Source organism: Netta rufina (assembly GCF_964035555.1).
Source record: "Netta rufina genome assembly, chromosome: 2".
NCBI lineage: Eukaryota > Metazoa > Chordata > Aves > Anseriformes > Anatidae > Netta > Netta rufina.
Genome location: NC_140124.1, coordinates 25,496,662 through 25,515,271, shown reverse-complemented (window position 1 = coordinate 25,515,271; position 18,610 = coordinate 25,496,662). Strand labels below are relative to the sequence as shown.

At 39.7% G+C, this 18,610-nt stretch overlaps 1 protein-coding gene across 1 annotated transcript in view; it reads right to left on the bottom strand.

Moving 5' to 3' along the window:
* LOC311222603 (putative acyl-CoA dehydrogenase 6) overlaps window positions 1-18,610 on the bottom strand; it is an 87,075-nt gene that overhangs the window by 60,184 nt on the left and 8,281 nt on the right. The window contains exon 2 of the mRNA XM_084306978.1: window positions 10,917-11,037. Coding sequence (XP_084163104.1) covers window positions 10,917-11,037 — 121 coding nt within the window. The remainder of the gene's footprint in view (window positions 1-10,916; window positions 11,038-18,610) is intronic.

Below are 18,610 nucleotides of genomic sequence, written 5' to 3'. Positions count from 1 at the left end.
TTTTATGTTACTGAAAAAAAAAAAAAAAGTCAAAAAAAAAAGAAGATGAAGATATCTCAAGGGTTTCTTGAGCGGACAGCTGGAAAATTTAAAATAAAAGTTTTAATTCAGCCTTATTTTTCATTTTTTAAATCAATAAACACTTTTCTGTTTTTCAAACAGGGTGAAGCTGCATTGCCTCCAGATGACTGTGGCTTTGAAACAGCAACATAAAAACAAATGAGCCTAGAATAAAAATAATAAAAAAAAATGTTAAACAAATCTTCGCACCCTCTTGTGGCCTCTTCCCTTTGTTTTGTCCTAACAACCATTTATCTCTGCCCACTCCTCAACCTCTGCCCCAATAAACTTCTGATGAGTCTCCTCCCAAGGTCTCCAACGAAGTCAGCTGCAAAATAACTGAAATAGCTACTCAGATTTCACAGGCACCATGAGGCAGGGGCAAGGCTGTAATAAACTCTGTCCTGCCCTGCACACATAACCCAGAAGTCCTGCTCAGTGTTCCTTTCACCCCTTAAACATTTATATTGTTCCGCCGAGTCCTGGGATTATGATATTTTCCCATCTTTAGTTTTTATTGTGCACCAGTCCCCTGGGGGGGGGGGGGGGGGGTTTGCAATGACACTTGATCCAGTTTGCCCTTAAAGTTTGCTGTGTGCATTTCCATTTAGAGATCACTCTCTTGTAAAATAAGTAGGAGACCAGATAAACACAACCTGCTAATACTATTACACTGAGCTTCTGGCTTAACATATATACAGCATCTGTCCTAAGCAGGACTTAAACTATCAAACAGACAAACAAAAACAAGAAAAAAGTTTCAAAAAAGCACATTTGCTTATATTTGTTTTTTGTCCTGTGATGTGCACCAAAAATAAAATGTGACAAACTCAACAACAAATCAAATCATTTCCTTTTGCTGTTATTCAGGCATCCGAGAAGAATAGCTATCAACTTATCATATCTTATCACTGTCCTCTTTATATTGGATTACAGTTTGCAGGAAACATTTGTTATTGTTTTCCTTGGATGTTATAGATTATAGTAGGAAAAACAGCTAAAGTGTGAATACCTTACACCAAGTGCAACTAGTTCACAAACGTGTCCCTCAGGAACCCAAGCAGTGAGACCAGACAATGCATTTAAGCACGTACTTAAACAAGATAGCTAGAGGATATCTTGTGCTGCACGATCAAAGGTTTGAGAAGTAGCTGGCAGGCCAAGGACATGGTCAGCCCTGAGGCACTGCCAACCCCTCAGTTCCTGGGAAATGTTACTGAGTTAAATTCTGGCACTTAACAGCAAATTTCAGCACAATGCTAGGGAATGGGACACCACTTCTTGCAGGGGTGATGCAGGAGAAGCAGAGTCCATGCTACCCATCTACTGTACCTATGCAGTCCCAAAGCCACAGACAACACCTACACACTGCTCTCAGGTGCTACAGGGAGATGGTGAGGGTAACAATCACACCAGGGTGGTTTTGAACGCTCATCTGCATCTCATTCTTCATTCAACAGAGGTATAATGTGGCACAATTCCTCTGGAGAGGATAAAAAATGATTAAAAAAAAAATTAATCTAGGGCAGAAAAGTCAACCAGAACTGGTGAGAACTCACTACTAAGACCACACACTACTGAGCACTTAAAACACCACATTGATCACTTTGTTTATAGCCCTGAATGAAACAGCAACAGTCCCAGATAAAACCAAACTGCCTGAACCGACTTAATTAATATTTCTTTCTTTGAAGCTTTTAGAGGGTTTAAAACAACAGAAAATGTAAAAAGATTCTTCTCTCTAGATAAAAAATAAATGTATAAAATGTAACAAACTTTACCGCAACAAATAATATAAATGTATAACAGATACACAATCATGCTTGTCACTACAAAGTACAATTTAGGATGGAGTATTACTTTTCCGTACCAGGTACAGGTTATAGCCAAACAGAGCATTCACTCACACATGCCTGAGCCTCCTGCTGTTTCCCCACCCTACTTATCAACTCAAACAATCCTCAAATTGAGAAGCACACAGGAGATAATGAGACACAAGTTCCGATGGCATGAAATCCCTGCTTGCCTCTCCATAAATGAACCAAGCAGTTGTCTTGCACTGGTCAGACTGTCCAGTCAAAAGAACTGGTTTTAAAGTTTCACTCATTCCCGTTGCCAATGTATCTCCACTTCAAAAACAATTCGTATATTTTTTATAATATAATAAATCAATTGAGAATATGAAGTTAAATGGATTGGTTCTTTGGACCAACCACAAATATACAAATCAGTGTATTACTAAGGCTAAGCTTATAAAAGAACTTCAACATGGTTGTGCCAATACACCAGGGCATAGGTTACAAATATTTTTCAGGCCAATGTAATAGATTTTAGAAGTACTTCAGAAAAACAAACAAACAAACATTTTTCATTTCCCACTTCACTTGCTAGAGGGTATCATGCACCCTCTGATGTGCCTGTCAGTACTACGTGAGGGCAAACAATGAAATCCAAACAGTGTTACATGAGGGTAAACAGTGAAATCAAAATAGACCTCACAGCAGAACAAACATGAGCCCCATGTCACATAACTAGGTATGGTTAACTTCCAGGTTCACTGTGAAATGGTGATATCTATTCCACACAACATCACATGATTACAAACTACTGCAGTCTCAGTTCTCTGCATCTTTACCTCAAAATTTGCTTGTTCCATTCCATCAAATTAGGAAGCTGCAAACAAACAGCTTTAACCTTATCCATGTAGTAAGCACAAAGGAAATAAATTCTTTATATCAGTATCCTTTTCTGAAATCTTTTGATTACCGTGTAGCATATGGCATTATGAAGTGCTGTGTGCATTACTTCTCCTGTATGCAGATTGGTAGTCACACGCAGATTCAGATAGACTGTGTCTGCATCTTGGTCCATCCTCCTTGCTGGGATGAATGTCAAAAAGGATTAGCACTGTCCCCAGCAGTCCAGTTTACAGCAGGGAAGCCCAACAGCTGTCTTGCAAGGGTAAGGACAAAATTCACAAAGGTGGATGCAATGTTAGCCATCTGTCAGAAAGGGAGAAAGATAATGCCAAGTCCCGTTTTTCACTTATAGGAAAATAAAGTTTACTGGCTTGGGGACCTCTAAACTTCCTTACCAATGTCAGGAGTGACTAAGAGCTTATGCAATATCTCCATGGATTAGATTATTAATGATGCCTCTGTAATAATGTAATGATGATTTTGCATCACCCGGGTCACTATGGATTAGAAAAACTAGATCAGAATAGGAGAACTAGAACTAAAGAGATATCTGGGCTTTTTGTTGGTGGTATGTGTTGTTTTTTTTTTTTCTTATTTTTTCTTCTATTCAGCTACACGTGTTCTGGTTTGTGCAGGCTGGACACCAGCTAATCTTGCTCAAATATTGAGCATAAAAAGCACCTACCTCGGAACAATGCAATCTTTCCACAGTCTTGTTAATGTTCTCAAGCCAGCTGTCATTCAAAGTTTGTCATCTGTTTATTGACCTATGGGATCTGAAAGCATTGACAAGTCAACAGTTCTTCAGAGATTTTCCATGTCAACCTCCGAATGACTTCATTCAAAACATTCACAATATTTTCCCCCCTTTCAGTCCCAGGAAAGAAACCAACCTTCGCTTCCAGCAGTTAATAATGCAAAAGCAAGTGGATAAAAGTGAATCAAGCCTACATTTCACAATGATAATTTTCCCCACTCAGTGTAGTGATGTGTCTTGATGCATTAAGGGTATATTCAAACTTTTCAGAAAGCATTCTGGTTATTCCATCTCGGTACATGACAGATGCCAAGAATCTAGTGTCAAACTTCTGAGACTGGGAAAAGACAGTTACATGTAAATTAAAGAAACTTCCAAGATGAAGGTTATTTTAATGTAAGCACATTCACTGTTTGTTAAGCTTTGTTAAGCTTTGACAGTCTTACCATTTGATCCACAGAAATACAAGGATAAACTTAATTATTTTAATGGAAACTCCCAAACAGCATCTCTTACTTGATATTGTCTCAATCCTTATATTCTTTTCAGATTTTGTAGTATTTCATATGTCTTTAATCTATTCAGCTTCTCTCCTTGATGTACACTCTTTTGCTATTCACAATCATAAAATCAAGAATAACAGATTTTTAGCAGATTTGCCTGCCTGCTCAAAAACACCCGAGCACAGCAATTCTCTACAGAACTCTACAAATTCAAACCAAAGTTATATACAGAGGCCTTGAGAAGCACAGCAACAGGAGGAAATAGCTCACAAAGATAAAAAAAGTTACAAAATTTAACTGAAGCGCTGAACATAATTTAGAGTGTGTTTGGCCCACAGCTTCTGAAACAGGTCCATCTCCAAATAAACGATCACAAGTTACTACCAGGAATCTCAATTGCTTCTTCCACTGTTTTGTCATGATGCTAGGCTGAGAAATGCCATCTGGCTTTTGGTTCCATTCAGTGCCAATTAGACCAATTAATTATGTTCCACAGGTTAGACTGGGTTCCTGATTTAGCACCTAGACCATGGAGCAGTACACAGGTCTTACTTCTTCACTGAAATAAGAAAACTGTTATTGCTACAACTTTTGCATTAGGGAGTAGAGAATTAGATAGAGAAGAATCCTCTCTGCTGAAGCTTGAAACATCAGCATGTAAAAAAAGGGCAAAACCTGTTAGGTAGTAAGTAAGACCACAGCTTCTGGAAATAAATTCTTCATAGATGCTGGAAATCAAGGTTCCCACTTCCTTTTCATTGTGACCTTCCAACAATGTCACAGCTTTAGCTTTTAAATCTGTGTTTCTGGACCACACTCCCCCAAATACACATACTTGGTATTTTAGTATTTATAGTTCCGTGCAACCTTGAAACCTCATTAACAAGCCTCATTTTCATACAATGCACTCGAGCTGGTGCACACTTAATGTAAAGTTAATTAGAAGGGAGAAGGACAGATTCTGCTGCAGGTACAGCCTGGCACACCCTGGAGCACAGCCCAGCATGTTATGCAGAGCGGGGGCTGCGTGCTGATGGCCCCTTCTCGGCTGGGAGGTGGAGAAGCGTACCCACAGGGAGAGCTGCTTCTCACACAAACGGAGACTAAGTGCTGTGAGTCAGCTTCCAGACACCACGGGGATCTGTCAGCTTGTGTGAAGCCTGTGAGACCCAGAAGCAAATCTGGCTTGCCATGGGGGAATGGAGCACTGAGAGTTCAAGCACTTAATTGCAGGGGCATAGCTGAGCATTTGATCACAGTTAGACACTTCTGGCTTCTTCCAGGAAAGAGACGTTTTTTGTGTCCCCCGATACCATTTTGACATAGCCTGTAACCCCTTGGGTACATGTACCAGATTTCAAAAAATCCTAGTCTGCCCCTAAGGCACTGACACGTTCGTACCTGAATTGGACAAGGTACTGCTTTGTCCTGCATTCAAGCCATAAGTGTGAGGATTTGCTTTATCTCAAGTACAAAAGTAGAAGCCCAGGAACTAATCTGATCTCTCTATCAACAACACTTTTAAAGGAAGATTATCTCTTCCAGAAAGACTTGCTGTCCTTCAGTAAATCTGTTCTCTGCTGGGTGTTTCTGCAAAACTGCTCTTAATAGCTGAACAAGCTATTCCCAGAGGTTCTGGTGTACTCCCTAACCAGCCACAAAGAATGAGGCACTCAGGCTTCCAAATCATGTGGAGAATCAGCACCCCTAACCACCACCAAAACAACAGATAAAGAAAAAAAAAAAAAAAGAAGAAAAAAAAAGGAGTTCAGGTACCCATTCCCTTGTCTGACCAGGAACAGAGCTCAGGTAGATGCTGGTCCATGATGTGCAGCAAACAAACTGTCTCCCTGCTACCATTTTCCTACACTTTTCCATTTCACAAGAAAGGGAAAATAAATAAAAGGATCACCCATGTAGAATGTGTATGTATACATATAACGATGTTTTCCTTAAAATAAGGAAGGCCAGATAAGCACCTGAGATTTCTTACACTTATCTGAAAGGTCTCCACACCACTTCCATCCATCACTAATTTTGTCAGCAATTCAATTCAAATAAAGCAGTGACTCATTTTAAACTATTGTTTTTCAAAGGCTATTTCAAGGCTCTTTTCTGATTGCAAAACAGGTGTACCTTGTAACTGATAAGTATTTCAGAGCTCTCATTTACTGGTTCACGGGCATCTTAACACGTAGCACAATGCCCTCACGCTCCCAAACCTCCACAGCACGACTATTATTAACATCCAGCTGCATTTGTTTGTAGGTACAAAAAAGATTAGTGAGTTCAGCCGGCTATGCAGAAACCCACAAGCACTGTAGCTGCTCCACTCCTGACAAACAGAACTTGCAGGGGGGCAGGCAAAGACTTCTCTTCTGGCATCTCTGTCCCCTTTTAGCTTCTATCCATCGATACACCTCAGAAGTTTCTTACATTTACTCTCTGTGAAATCATAAAACCCCATTTAATCAGAACTGCTAAATCCCTTTCCAGTGACAGAATTCACTGTTCCTCCAAGGTCCTTCTTTTGCTAATTCCGAATAATAATAAGGCTTAGTGTTATAGGCAGGAGAAAGAAAGAGTGAACTCCCCCACGTGCTTTGAAGGTGACTTTCCACTACCAAACTCTCGTAAGGTCTCCTCTTACAAGAGAAATGTAAACTTGTGAAGAAAAGAACAGAATTAAATTCAGAGGATAGCATAGATCTATATTTCCTCCATTTAACACACAAACGTGCAATAAACAGGCTTTCGTACAGCAAGATATTGCATCATTTTCCAACTGCAAAGCTATCAGTCATTCGAAATGTGGTTTGTTCCATCAGATTCTTATCTGTCTCAGGTGACAAGAACATACTGCTTATTACTTTATCCAGTCCCAGATCTGGCATATATCCCAGCAGTATGAAGAGGAGACAGTGTAAAACTCTCCCCTCTGTGTGAAGTCTTACACCGTTCTCTCCTGATTTTCCTGATATGTTTAAGAATGCATTTCTGCAAGCGCACTGCTAATTGTTTGACAGGAATAAATGAAAACTACTATTTGGACATACTGTCATAACCATTTGTGCATACAAACACATTCTACTCAATATTCCTACAGGACTGCTGGTGAAATACCCACAACAGGCATCGTGATTGCTCACATCTCAATGTGATGCTATATGTAGAAGCAGGACAGAAGGACACTGCCCTGTTGCAAACCTTTCTCCTTCCTCTTTGCTTTCCCTGAGCCTTCACAGGAGGATTCCTGCACTTTTGCATCAGCTGATAAAAAAAAACACTTTCAGTCATCTGCATGGACATGTAGAGTTATGCAAGCACATAACAGCAAATTTTGAGCCTGTCTTTGGCAACGCATCCTAAAATTTAGTAACAGCCAAGGCGTTGATTCATAAACCATAAGATTACAAAGGACTGTGTGGATGTTTTCAGCTTTTACTCCAACATTTCATCTGATCTGCACACAAAATACTCCAAAAATATGTCTTGCCCGCTTCCCTTAGCACAGTCACCAATGGCCAATTACCAAGACTGTTCAAAATATTTTTGCTCCTTACCCTAATATTTTCTGTCTTGAGTTTTGGGACTGTCAGTACCTCAATAGCCCAGACACTTTATAACTTGAGGAGAAACACACAGTAAGCATAAATGAACAGTAAAAAGTATATGGAGATGGTGTTTTTTTTTTCCCCCTCAAACTAAATGCTTCAGGCTGAACTGAGCAATTCTGTAAAATGATTTTTGCACAGATGAAAAAGACACTTTTTATTAAAAATAACATTCACTTTTTTGCCATTTATTTCACAAGTAGGAAGAATTTCCTAATGTAGCAGAATAACACACATTTTCCAAGGGAAAAAGAAAAGTTGTATGCCCTATTTTTGAGTCATGTAAATAATAGCGGAGCAGAGAAATGATTCAAATAAAATAATCTTCCTCTGGCAGAGGACTGACCAGACAGAAAGTTAAATGCACTGTTCATCCTCAGGGCTCTCCAATTATATATGTACAGTTTGGCCTTGCCTGGTGTTTACATAACCCCTGCAACTAACATCTTGAACTATTGTACTACAGCAAATATTACTCCAAGTATTAACAACTGTGAAGAGGCATACAGGAAAAACACTGACAAGTTTGTAGCCCACAACCGCATCTGGTGGGAACTGATGCAGCCCTTGCAATGCAAACCGTGCCCCAAATCAGTTCTCCACACAGAGAAAGTTTCCAACGATAAGGGACACATGTAAGGCATGTTCTTTTAAAAACCTGCCTCCCGCTCAGCAGCTCATTGTTCGCGAATGGAATGGTGTTTACACAGGAACCAGTCCAGTTTCAGCAATCCGGAAGTCCCGCAGATGTTTCCTTCTATCTAAGCAAAACAAGTTTGTGAACCGTTCCTGCCCAATCAGAAAGCTTCAAAATTCGTTCTACAGAAAATAAAAATAAAAAATTTACTTGACAGAAGAACCTTGGGAAATAAATTCAGAAAAAATGTTATTTCAAAAGTCCAGCTGCTACTAAATTTATTCATTTGAAAAAGTTAGCCTTCTTCACCAGTGCATTATGATCTGGGTTTGGAGGGATGCAGCAGGAAAATGGTAATTTTGGTTGTGCTGGAAAGGGAAGAGGGCAGGTTGTTACTCACATGGCTCAAATGCTCTCCTCCAACCAATTAATCCCCCTTCTCCAGATCTCACCTGACATCCCACCCAAACTCTCAGCTATGCTTTGCTTCCTCAAATCTCTTAAGATCTCTTAAATGACAGAAGTGGCTGGGAAGGGTATAAAAGATCTTTTTCTTACTTTTTTCTTTTTTTCCCTTTTTAAATTACTGCTACTAGTACACACCAGTCATACAGCAAGCGTAAGCACTTCAAAAAACGATGAAGAATTTCATGCTTTGCCACAGTAAGTTACACTGAGACTGTGTTGTTACCCATCTGACTGTTTCACTTATCTTCCCAAGAGCTTCAGGACTTTCAGGATGTGCCCAATGTTATTGTACTATTACAGGATGATCCTGTAATAGTACATATTCAGTTTGCAGCTGAACACTGCAAAGGCAGCAACTCGCAGGAGCTGGTGCATTTTTTGTACATAACAGTATCTTGCTCCAGAAGATGAACTGAGATGGACCAAATGTCGCTGATAAATGTATCCGGTTTTTCAAAAGTTTTGTTAAAATGCAGCTGCAGAGACCCAACAAATTCAATTAACACCTACTGTCAAAACCAAGGATAAAATATTCCAAACCACAAGTATAACAAGTGTAGTCAGTGCAGTCAGCCTTCTGTGCCCATCTTTGCATTTGCACACCCTTTCTTCACTAGATTTTATTCAATTTATTCCTTGTTCTAGCTATTTTGTGAGTATTATACAAAGTTCCTACCTCTACAATGTTTTATGCACAGCATGCTTGGCAGCTGAGGTTCCTTACCCCAGAGGAGGCCTGTGCATGTCCTGAAATGCATGTAAGAACAAAGACAGAGCTATGATCTGTCAGCAGTGCAAGGCAGCACTATTGCAATCGACACGGATATTAGCAGTCTGAAGCAGACCCCACTGAGATATATTTCAGATCTGCCTATCAAACAATTATAGCAGAAGGTGGAGGTGTTATTTTTCTCCTTCCTCCAATAATCCTATTTGTCCTTTAAATAAATCTTAAATGTAATCTCAAACTGTCAGCATTTTTGTAAAGAAGTACCAGCTCAGACCTAATTGGATTTGTCAGACAATCACAGTTAACCAGTTCTGTAAGCTCCAGTGGCTGAACAGCTAGAGAAAAATCTTCCAAGTTGGAACATACAAAAATATGAAAGTTCATTTCAAGAAGAAAAATTTCCTCTGAAAGTAACTGGTAAAAAGGCATAATATGTTCCACAGTTCAAACCCTGTCCCTTAGCAACATAATGATGTGGTGTGGCATAGCTAAGGTTGTGTGAGCTGCTCTGTATAGATGATCAAGGCCAGGTTGGACGGGGCCTTGGCCAACCTGATCTAGTGGTTGACATCCCTGCAGGGGGGTTGGAACTAGATGGTCTTTAAGGACCCTTCCAACCCAAGCCATTCTATGATTATTTGCAGTTAACTGTTCAAACAGTGCCACTTCAGGATGCAAACTTGTTTTTGTTTTAGACTTCTAAACCATGAATAAAAAAAAAGGGGGGGGGGAAACAGAGAATTCTGACAGGAACATTTATCAGTAGTACTTGAAAAAAATATATATTACATTGCTTGCAAATGAAAAAACTTGCAACCTTGCAACATGTATTTTAGCTGAGGAGTTGAAATAGCTACTATGCCTCTGGACTTCTTGACTTTTTTGTCACAATTATAGGAACAGCAATGTGAACCTTGTTCTTTGACAGATTATCATCAGCTTCTTGTTCTGTACATGCTGCTGTCTGGAATAGTGCACCTCAAGGACAGTTTAGGATATAATAGTCTAAAACCCAAACAAACCTCATCTTCATGGTGAGACATAATACATTACAATGATGTAGATGTTACAAGTAAAATTTATGTAATAGGCCAAATCTTACAGCACTTCCAGTGCACTCAGACTGATTTGTTTCATGAAGACTGAGATTATTCCATGTATTCTGATCCAGAAGAAAGTAAAGTCACTAGACAGCTTGTACATTGAGAATTGAAGTGACATTTATTTCACTGGCTTTAAATAACAATTACTCATTTTTTTAAACACTTATATTTAGGAGAATATCAACTTGAGCACTTAGCAACATCATTTTCTGTATCTGCGTAGCTGGTAAGCAGCATTGCTGTGACTTGGGAATAAAAGTAAATTCTGGGGCAAAAGCTATCTGAGATGGTGTAATGAGTCTATCGCTGTCTTCATCAATACTCGGGAGCTGTACACTCTCCTACCTGTTGGCTTATCCACACCAAGGAATCCAGCCTGTCCCAGGGTTTTAAACACTTTGTGTGCTGGGAACTGTCCTTCTTCTTCCCATTTGTCCACAAAGGGATTGATCTCCCTGTCGATGATCTAGATTTGAAAAATAAATTAAAAGTTATTAACACAAACATTCCTGTTGAGACACCTTTGACTACTTTTGTCTAAATAATTTAAAAAGCAAAAAAATGTACAGAGAACATTTTGAAAGCACATCAATTTGTTTACTTTCCGTTGGATGCCCTTGTTCTCCACCCACTCACAACAATTACCACAGATGCAATGGGGTAAATATAAGTAGTTCTTTTAGCAATTGGAACTATTACAACAGGAAGTCATCAGGGCTGGTTTAAGCCTATCCAAGCCCTATGAAAATGACAATTCCCTCTCAACATTCGTTACCTCTTTCGGTACTGCTTCTAGATTGTGACAGGAATAGAAACCTTGATTGTCCTCAGAGAGTCCCTGACAAAGAGGGTTGATGGCCTGTTCATGATGGCCACACAAGACAAACAAGTACAAAGGGCTTCAGCTCCTTTCCCTTTGCCTGAAATACTCTCAAGGACACTGGAGTTCTTCAAAGCACTTGTGTCCAATCTGAAAGTGTCTGACAACACATACACTGGAAAAATCTGGCCTTCTTCCAAATTTTATGGCATTCTCAAGACTGGAAATTGGACAACTCTCAACATCAAGACTAGCAACTCTCAGCTGGGCTACTGCTGCACACCTTCCATATGTCGATACTCTAAGCTGTTGGGTGACTGCGCTTGCTCTACTCAGGCCGCTCTTTCCTTCCAGCTGTTGCCAACAAAACACATCTTGAGCATGGCCAGGACGTTCACTTTGGAGGTTTCAGAGCACAAGGGTTGGATGTCTTGTCCCATAAAGACATGGATTTTCATGGCCGTGAAACGGGAGACAAATGTGCAACCTGCACTTTTGCAGCTGAGCTCTAAGGCCTGAAGAACTGTTCCAAAGAGCTCTGTGCCTCATAGCCCCTACGGCACAGCATGGCTCCCCTTGTCCTCCAACCAGTCACCAGGCAGATGTGTTTCCAATAATTCTCAAAAAGTGTTAGAGGCGTGGGGCCCACCTCTGCCAAGGCCAAGCTGGGGGTTGGCATGTGCTTCTGCTGGGCCTCTGAGTGCTCCACACACCTGGGTCAGCATGCACAAGGGTGTCCAAAAGCAAAACCAGTCAACCCTATTCCCCAAACCAAACCATACCCAAACAAACACCAATCCCCAATACGATGTCTCTAGTCCATGAACACAATTTTACTGCTATGCTGTTTTACAAAGAGAGAATTTATTATTTTAAGAATTTTTTGTCTTTTCCCCACACTAAATAAACAAGTCCTGTGGTGCTAACTATTCCTTAAGCTGGAAATAGATCCCTCTCCCTGTTGAAGTGCTGTGCTTATGAGACCCTGTGGAGTGTTCTTCTCAGCTGCCTATTTATTGCACATTCTTCAGAGAATTTCAGCCCTTATATGGCTGCTTTCTGCTTCCCAGTTGGCCGCAGAAATAAGGATACTTCACTGTTGGTAACATGAAATTACTTTTTCACTTTTCTTACCAAATTCTGAGAAACACATACACTGAATGTACAACTCATTCAGTAATTACAACCTCTCTCTCCCTCTTTTATATTGAATAACATAGGCCTCATGACCAACACTAACAAAATACTCAGCAGGACACTACCTAGGACAGCCCACGTTTAGCCTTCTGTATTGCCATATCCTAAATGCTCAGATTTTAGTGTGTGGACCCTTCACATTGAGTCACAGGCTGTGAAGCAGCTTTTGGCTGTACTCTGTTTGTAATAACATCCCAGTAACACTGATTTGATAACGTCCAGGGAAGTCCCTGAAAGTGGTTATGAAGCCTGTACAGAAAGTTATCCCCGTGTTTTGATGGAACTTGGCAAAAGTCTGCAGTGAATATACTAACATCATTTTGTATTTGTTATGGCTGGTACTGGGCCAAGCGTTTCACAGCCTGCATACAAAGCTACCTTTGAAGTTCAATGGAGTCAGAAGAATGACTAAGGCATTAAAGAAGTTCTTTTACATCATTCCTGCAGATTATAAACTGCTCGCTTCTGTGCCTTTGAGCAGAACTCAAGTTGTCTGACAGAGCCAGAGTTTAATTATTACCAGGTAAGTTTGCCACATCTAGTAAAACAAGATCTACCTCGCATGACACAACACAAAGATGAAGACAGCCTTGCTGCACAAATTGTAAATGGTTTGGGTCCCCTAGTTCAAGAAAAAATGAACATCACAGTCCAGATACCAATATTCACAGTCATTTCTTAGCCATTTGACCATCCACTTTAACTGCATTTCTGAAAAGCAGTTAATCAGGTTCTGTCAAAAGCTTTTATACTTAGGACACAAATTGCTTGCAAAAATCACACGTGCTATTTACAATCACAAATAAGATTTTAAACAAACTAACCTATTTTCAGGCAAGAAAACTCATTCCTTTAAAAGTATTATTTATTAAAATAAGGCTTCAGAAAACACACATCCTCAGATGATTTACACTGAATCTGAGGGAAGGAGGAGGCTATTGGGCAATCAGAGGGCAGACAGTGTGGATGGGATTTGGGGAACCTCTCCCGTTGTGCTACCACATACAAACATAAGCCACATTGCTGGAGAACTGCAGTGCCGGTCAGCTGGTTGATGATTTAGTACTGATTATTGGATATTACTGCCCCTTCATATACTGAAACAGAGAGACGTTTTCAAAGGGCCAAGTCAGCAATGACCGGAGGAACGCCTGCACTCACAGAACGTGCTAAGAACATTGTTACAAATGGCTGTATTTGGATGCAGGTCAAACACGCTGCATACCTAGCCATTTGACTTGCCCCTTCCTTTGGATTTTGCCAAAATGTCATAGCTATGCCCTCAGAGAAATATTTCAGGCTTTAATCAATTTAAATGTTAAGCAATTAATTTTGAATTAACTTACATTTTTTCAGTGCAGACAGCCTTCAGAAGCAAGCAGTAACTGCTGCAGGCACCTTGAACTAAATCATAAGTTATACATGGCATGTTTGACAAATACATAGAAACAAACTTTCAGCAGAAGCCAAGCAGCAGTTCTGTTTAATTTTATATGCTTTATCAGGAGAAATGTGGAAACCATGGGTGGTAACATTCAGACATGGATCACTTGGATACTGACTACAGTAAGATCTAAAACTCCTCTCTGTAGAAATATCTTAACACTGTATGCCTTAAATGTTATCCACCAGATATTACCAACCACAAAGGAAATCTTTTTACTTCATCTAGCTGGCCAAATCTTAGTGGCATTTGGGATTTAACATCTATTTAGGAGCCATGTATTTTTTTTAGCCTGCTGATAAAGTAAACTCAACAGAAATTTTGTTCTTTTCCTGACAGTAAAGACATGGTAAGTCTCATGTACAGGACTGGTGTTTTTTCAGGCTGCTTCATCCCACCCATAAAGATGTAAAACTAAAGAATTCAGACTTGGTTTAGTTTACATCACTACTATGATCACTACTGTGGGTGGAATCAACCATGACTTATTTAAAAAAAAAACACTGGATAACTGCCCAGTTGGAAACTGATCAAGACAACAGGTTCATTTCATGTTGAATGACAGTAAGAAAAATAAAAGTGTTTTTTATTTAATGTAGTCTTTACAAAGCTTTGTGAAAACAACACCTGTAGCTTTCTGCTCAGGAAAGGGGAAATGGAGCTGGGAGAGCTGAGGGGGAAGAAACAGAAATTCTCATTTTCTGTTCTGGATTATTCTGCTCTGTTTAAAACAGAGTAATGAAAATACCTTTCCAGAATACTGTCAGATAGTTGCATGCTTTCATTATTTACCCCTGGAAGTTACTGTCCTATTTAAATGAGAAACGAAACAAAACTACACATCTGGGGATTTTCCTTCATGTAGTACTCAGTATTTTGTGCCGATACTGTACCAGCAGAAACATTAGCGATTGTCACGTAATTCTCAATGTGTTCTAGAACATGCTATTTCTACAAAGGTGGAAACTGTAGTTTAATTAATTTGGATACTAAGAGTGTATACAGATGTCCTTTACAGCAACTGAAGATTTCTTTCCATTATTCACCAGCGAGTTTACCTTCTATCAAGCAATTCAAATTAGTAATTAAAGACTATAATATTTCAATACATAGTTTCTCATATCTGTCTCTTACAATACTGTACAGTGCTAGTACAATATTTCAGCACACAGTAAACAGGATGATATATGGCCTTAATCTTGAAAAAAAAAAAAAAAATCACCAACAAACATTTATCTGAATTCTTACAAAGGGACAGAAATTTTTACTAAAGCTTCATGTGATTCATACCTAAGCTGAAATTAGACTGTCTTACTAGCAAAGCACAAATTTGAGAAAAAATACTTTTCTATCACAAAAATTAAATGGATGTAAGGGTGCCATATCATACCACGTTAAGGTTTTTCCTTTTAAATCAAGCTATAGTAATTGAACTGAGCTCTATTAATATAACTACTAAAGATAACACTATTAATAGGATCTTTAAAGCAACAAAAACAACAACAACAAAAAACAAATAAACAAGAAACCACTAATGATGTTTCTTCCTTGATTATATCAGGACAATTAGCAAAACACTGACTTGAAAGAAAGGAGGTAACAGACTAGAGAGACCTTTGCCTTTGACACCAGCAATAATTAATGAAAATAATGAACAGCACACGATACAACATTTTTCCTGGTAATTTTATTCATAACCTCTGGCAGCAATGACTGCACTGCGAGACAACGCAGCACAGTACAGAAACCGGTGCTGAGGACAGGCAGTGTCTTCCCAGAACAAAGAACTCAAAGAGTTGAGGCAGCCAAATCCACTGCAGTGCCCATATGTGCTACCAGGGCAAGCCCACATAAATCAACCACAGGATGCAACAGCAGCACCAGAATGTGCTTTCCAGCTTAGTATCTCGTTTGTCTTCTTCCTGAACACAGCAGGAGCTATGAGCTGCCAGGGGGCCTTGATCACCCAACCTGGACGTGATGGGCTGGGTCTGTGGCGGTCGGTGCCCAGAAGGAAGAGGCCATCACTTGGTCTCCAATGAGATCAGATGCAGAAGCAGAGGCAGGATGGGATGTAGCAGACCACAGGAGATTACAAATAACCCCATCACACAACAGACGATTGAACCGCACAGCGGGCAGAAATCATTCCCTGTGATGTGAACCTTGCCTGCTCACACCAACCTATTTAGCGCACTTTCTTCTGGCAAACAAAATCCAATATTACGAGTCTGTCTGAGGTCTGAAGTAATCTCAACAGCAAGGCTGCAACCTACCGCTTCCTCTTTCGGGATACACAACCAGCACAGGCTGATTCACTGAAGATTTCCAGGAAGTTTTGCAGGACCTTTATCTGGGGAATTTTTATTTATTTATTTTTAAACCACTACTTGAAATAATGGGGCTAGCCACCCAAAACTATGGGATTTCTCTCTCAGCCTCTGGCCCATACTCCCTGTCTTTTAAAAATATACATGTTTTTTCTTGGTGTATCTCAGTACTCACCTAAGAGACCTATGTAAAAAGTAACCTACCACGATATAAGTGGTCCTGTCAAGGTGGTACTTGTCCTAGAGGCTGCCAAAATACTTCCCCCTCCTTGCATGTGGAAGAAGGCCAGGCTCCCTTGTGCTCACATCATGGGAGACCTGGCATTCAAATACAATTTGCAGATCTCACTCTGTATTCACACTGGGCTATTCAGCTAAATGTACAATTTAACATCCGAGCGAATGACTGCCTATAGAGTTGTCACTGATGAATTTGCCCTATTCCAGTATGGGATTTGAGACAAGTCCTCAACAGCAATATGGAAATTTCTGTACTCGGAGTTGTCATCAGACTCTTGCTCGGAACAAACCAAGAAAATGTTTTCCACAATGATACAGGGTTGAACTGGAAAAGTTCAATTTAAATGCTTCCATCTGTATCATGACCCTGCGAAAAACATTTGGATTAAAAAAAAAAAAAAAAAAAGTCCTAGAAGCAGAATATCTAGATAATTAAAATAAAGAACAAAAATGAAGCAATTCTGACTTCAGCTTTTTTAAGCAGCATGACTCATTTTACAAACCTCAAACCAACAAGTTCTAAAATTATAATTTAGAAGGCAGTTACTTTTAAAGTCTTTCAGAACACTTCCAAGCCATCATCAAGATATTAAATCATGACATAAGTGTAGCACAGAGTATAGGAGAAAGAGCAGGAAAAAACACTGTAATTAAGTATCCATCTAACTCAAAACCTTACAAGCACTAGCAATGAATCTAGAGGGAGTGGTTTAAACATTCACATAAATGTTTAAAAAAGAATGCTTTGATTTCTTTCCGTATTTTTCTCTGTAATTCCTAAAAACATTTTTTCAGGACATTTAATTTTTTACTTAGAATTTTCAATCTTGTTTTCCCCTTGTCAAAACGAAAAATAAATGAGGAATTACCAAACATATCCAAATCCTTTTAAAAAAGCCTTTACTGAGCTTAAAGGAAAGAAATTAAGAAATTCCCCCAAGTTTTATCATTGTTTTATTTTCCATTTCTTTTTGTTACATCTTCTCCCCCATTATAGTCGAGGACTTACAGGTCTAATATGAAATGTGACTGCTTTAGTCATTTATTTAAAAAATAAATTAGCCCTTGTAAACAAGCTCACTGCTATAACAACAAGCACATTCAATAAAGGAGAGATGCATAGACTGAAATTCATGGACTAAAAAGTAATCAAACAGAAACCCTAAAAAAATAAACTATTAAACGGCAGGATGGGCTGTCCTTATCAGCAGCTTTTTGAACACTAAATGAACACTTCTGAGCAAGGAATGAGTGGCTGAAGGACTCCTTTGAAAGGGAAGGCAGGAAAGTTGCTCTCAAAACTTTGTACTTTATCCACGAACTTTGAAGAACGTGCCAGATATTCATACACTAGGCAGGACGTCCGCCAACAGCCACCCCCTGAAAACATCCAGACCTGGGAGGGTCTAAAGGACCATATTGTGATGCTTTGGCCTTTCAGTTCAGTTTGGTCTACCCAGCCTTCTGCGTGTTTCATATGCAGAACCAGCCACCCTGCAGGACAAGATGTGATCAGCCAGGCGAGAAAAAAAATGCTGGATGAAAACGACACTTGAAACCAGCCAGAAGATACCATCGAGAAGGATAAAGAAAGCCAAGACATATAGACTGTGTGCATATATATATTTAATTCCATATCTAAAAAGCCTTCCACAGATGTTTAAACACTTCACTGGTTTGACCCCTGCTAGTGAAACCACCCGACTTGGTGCCAGTGCACAGAGCCATGGTTAGGCCCACACCGCAGCCCCTGCACTGGGCCTGCACTTCTGCTCATCGTGCTGTCTGCGGCCTGTGTGGCTTAGCTTGTATTCTGCCTGACAATGTACCAAGTGCTTGACAGAATAAAACAGCACATCAATCATGCTCATCAGGCACATTATATATACCCCCTCCTGTGCACGTGGGTTCATTTAAACATAAGTACACACATTTCAGATCATTCAGCTTTCCTCTTTTCCCTTCCCCAATGGGCAGCATTTGAGCACGAGACATTAAAAGTTAAGGA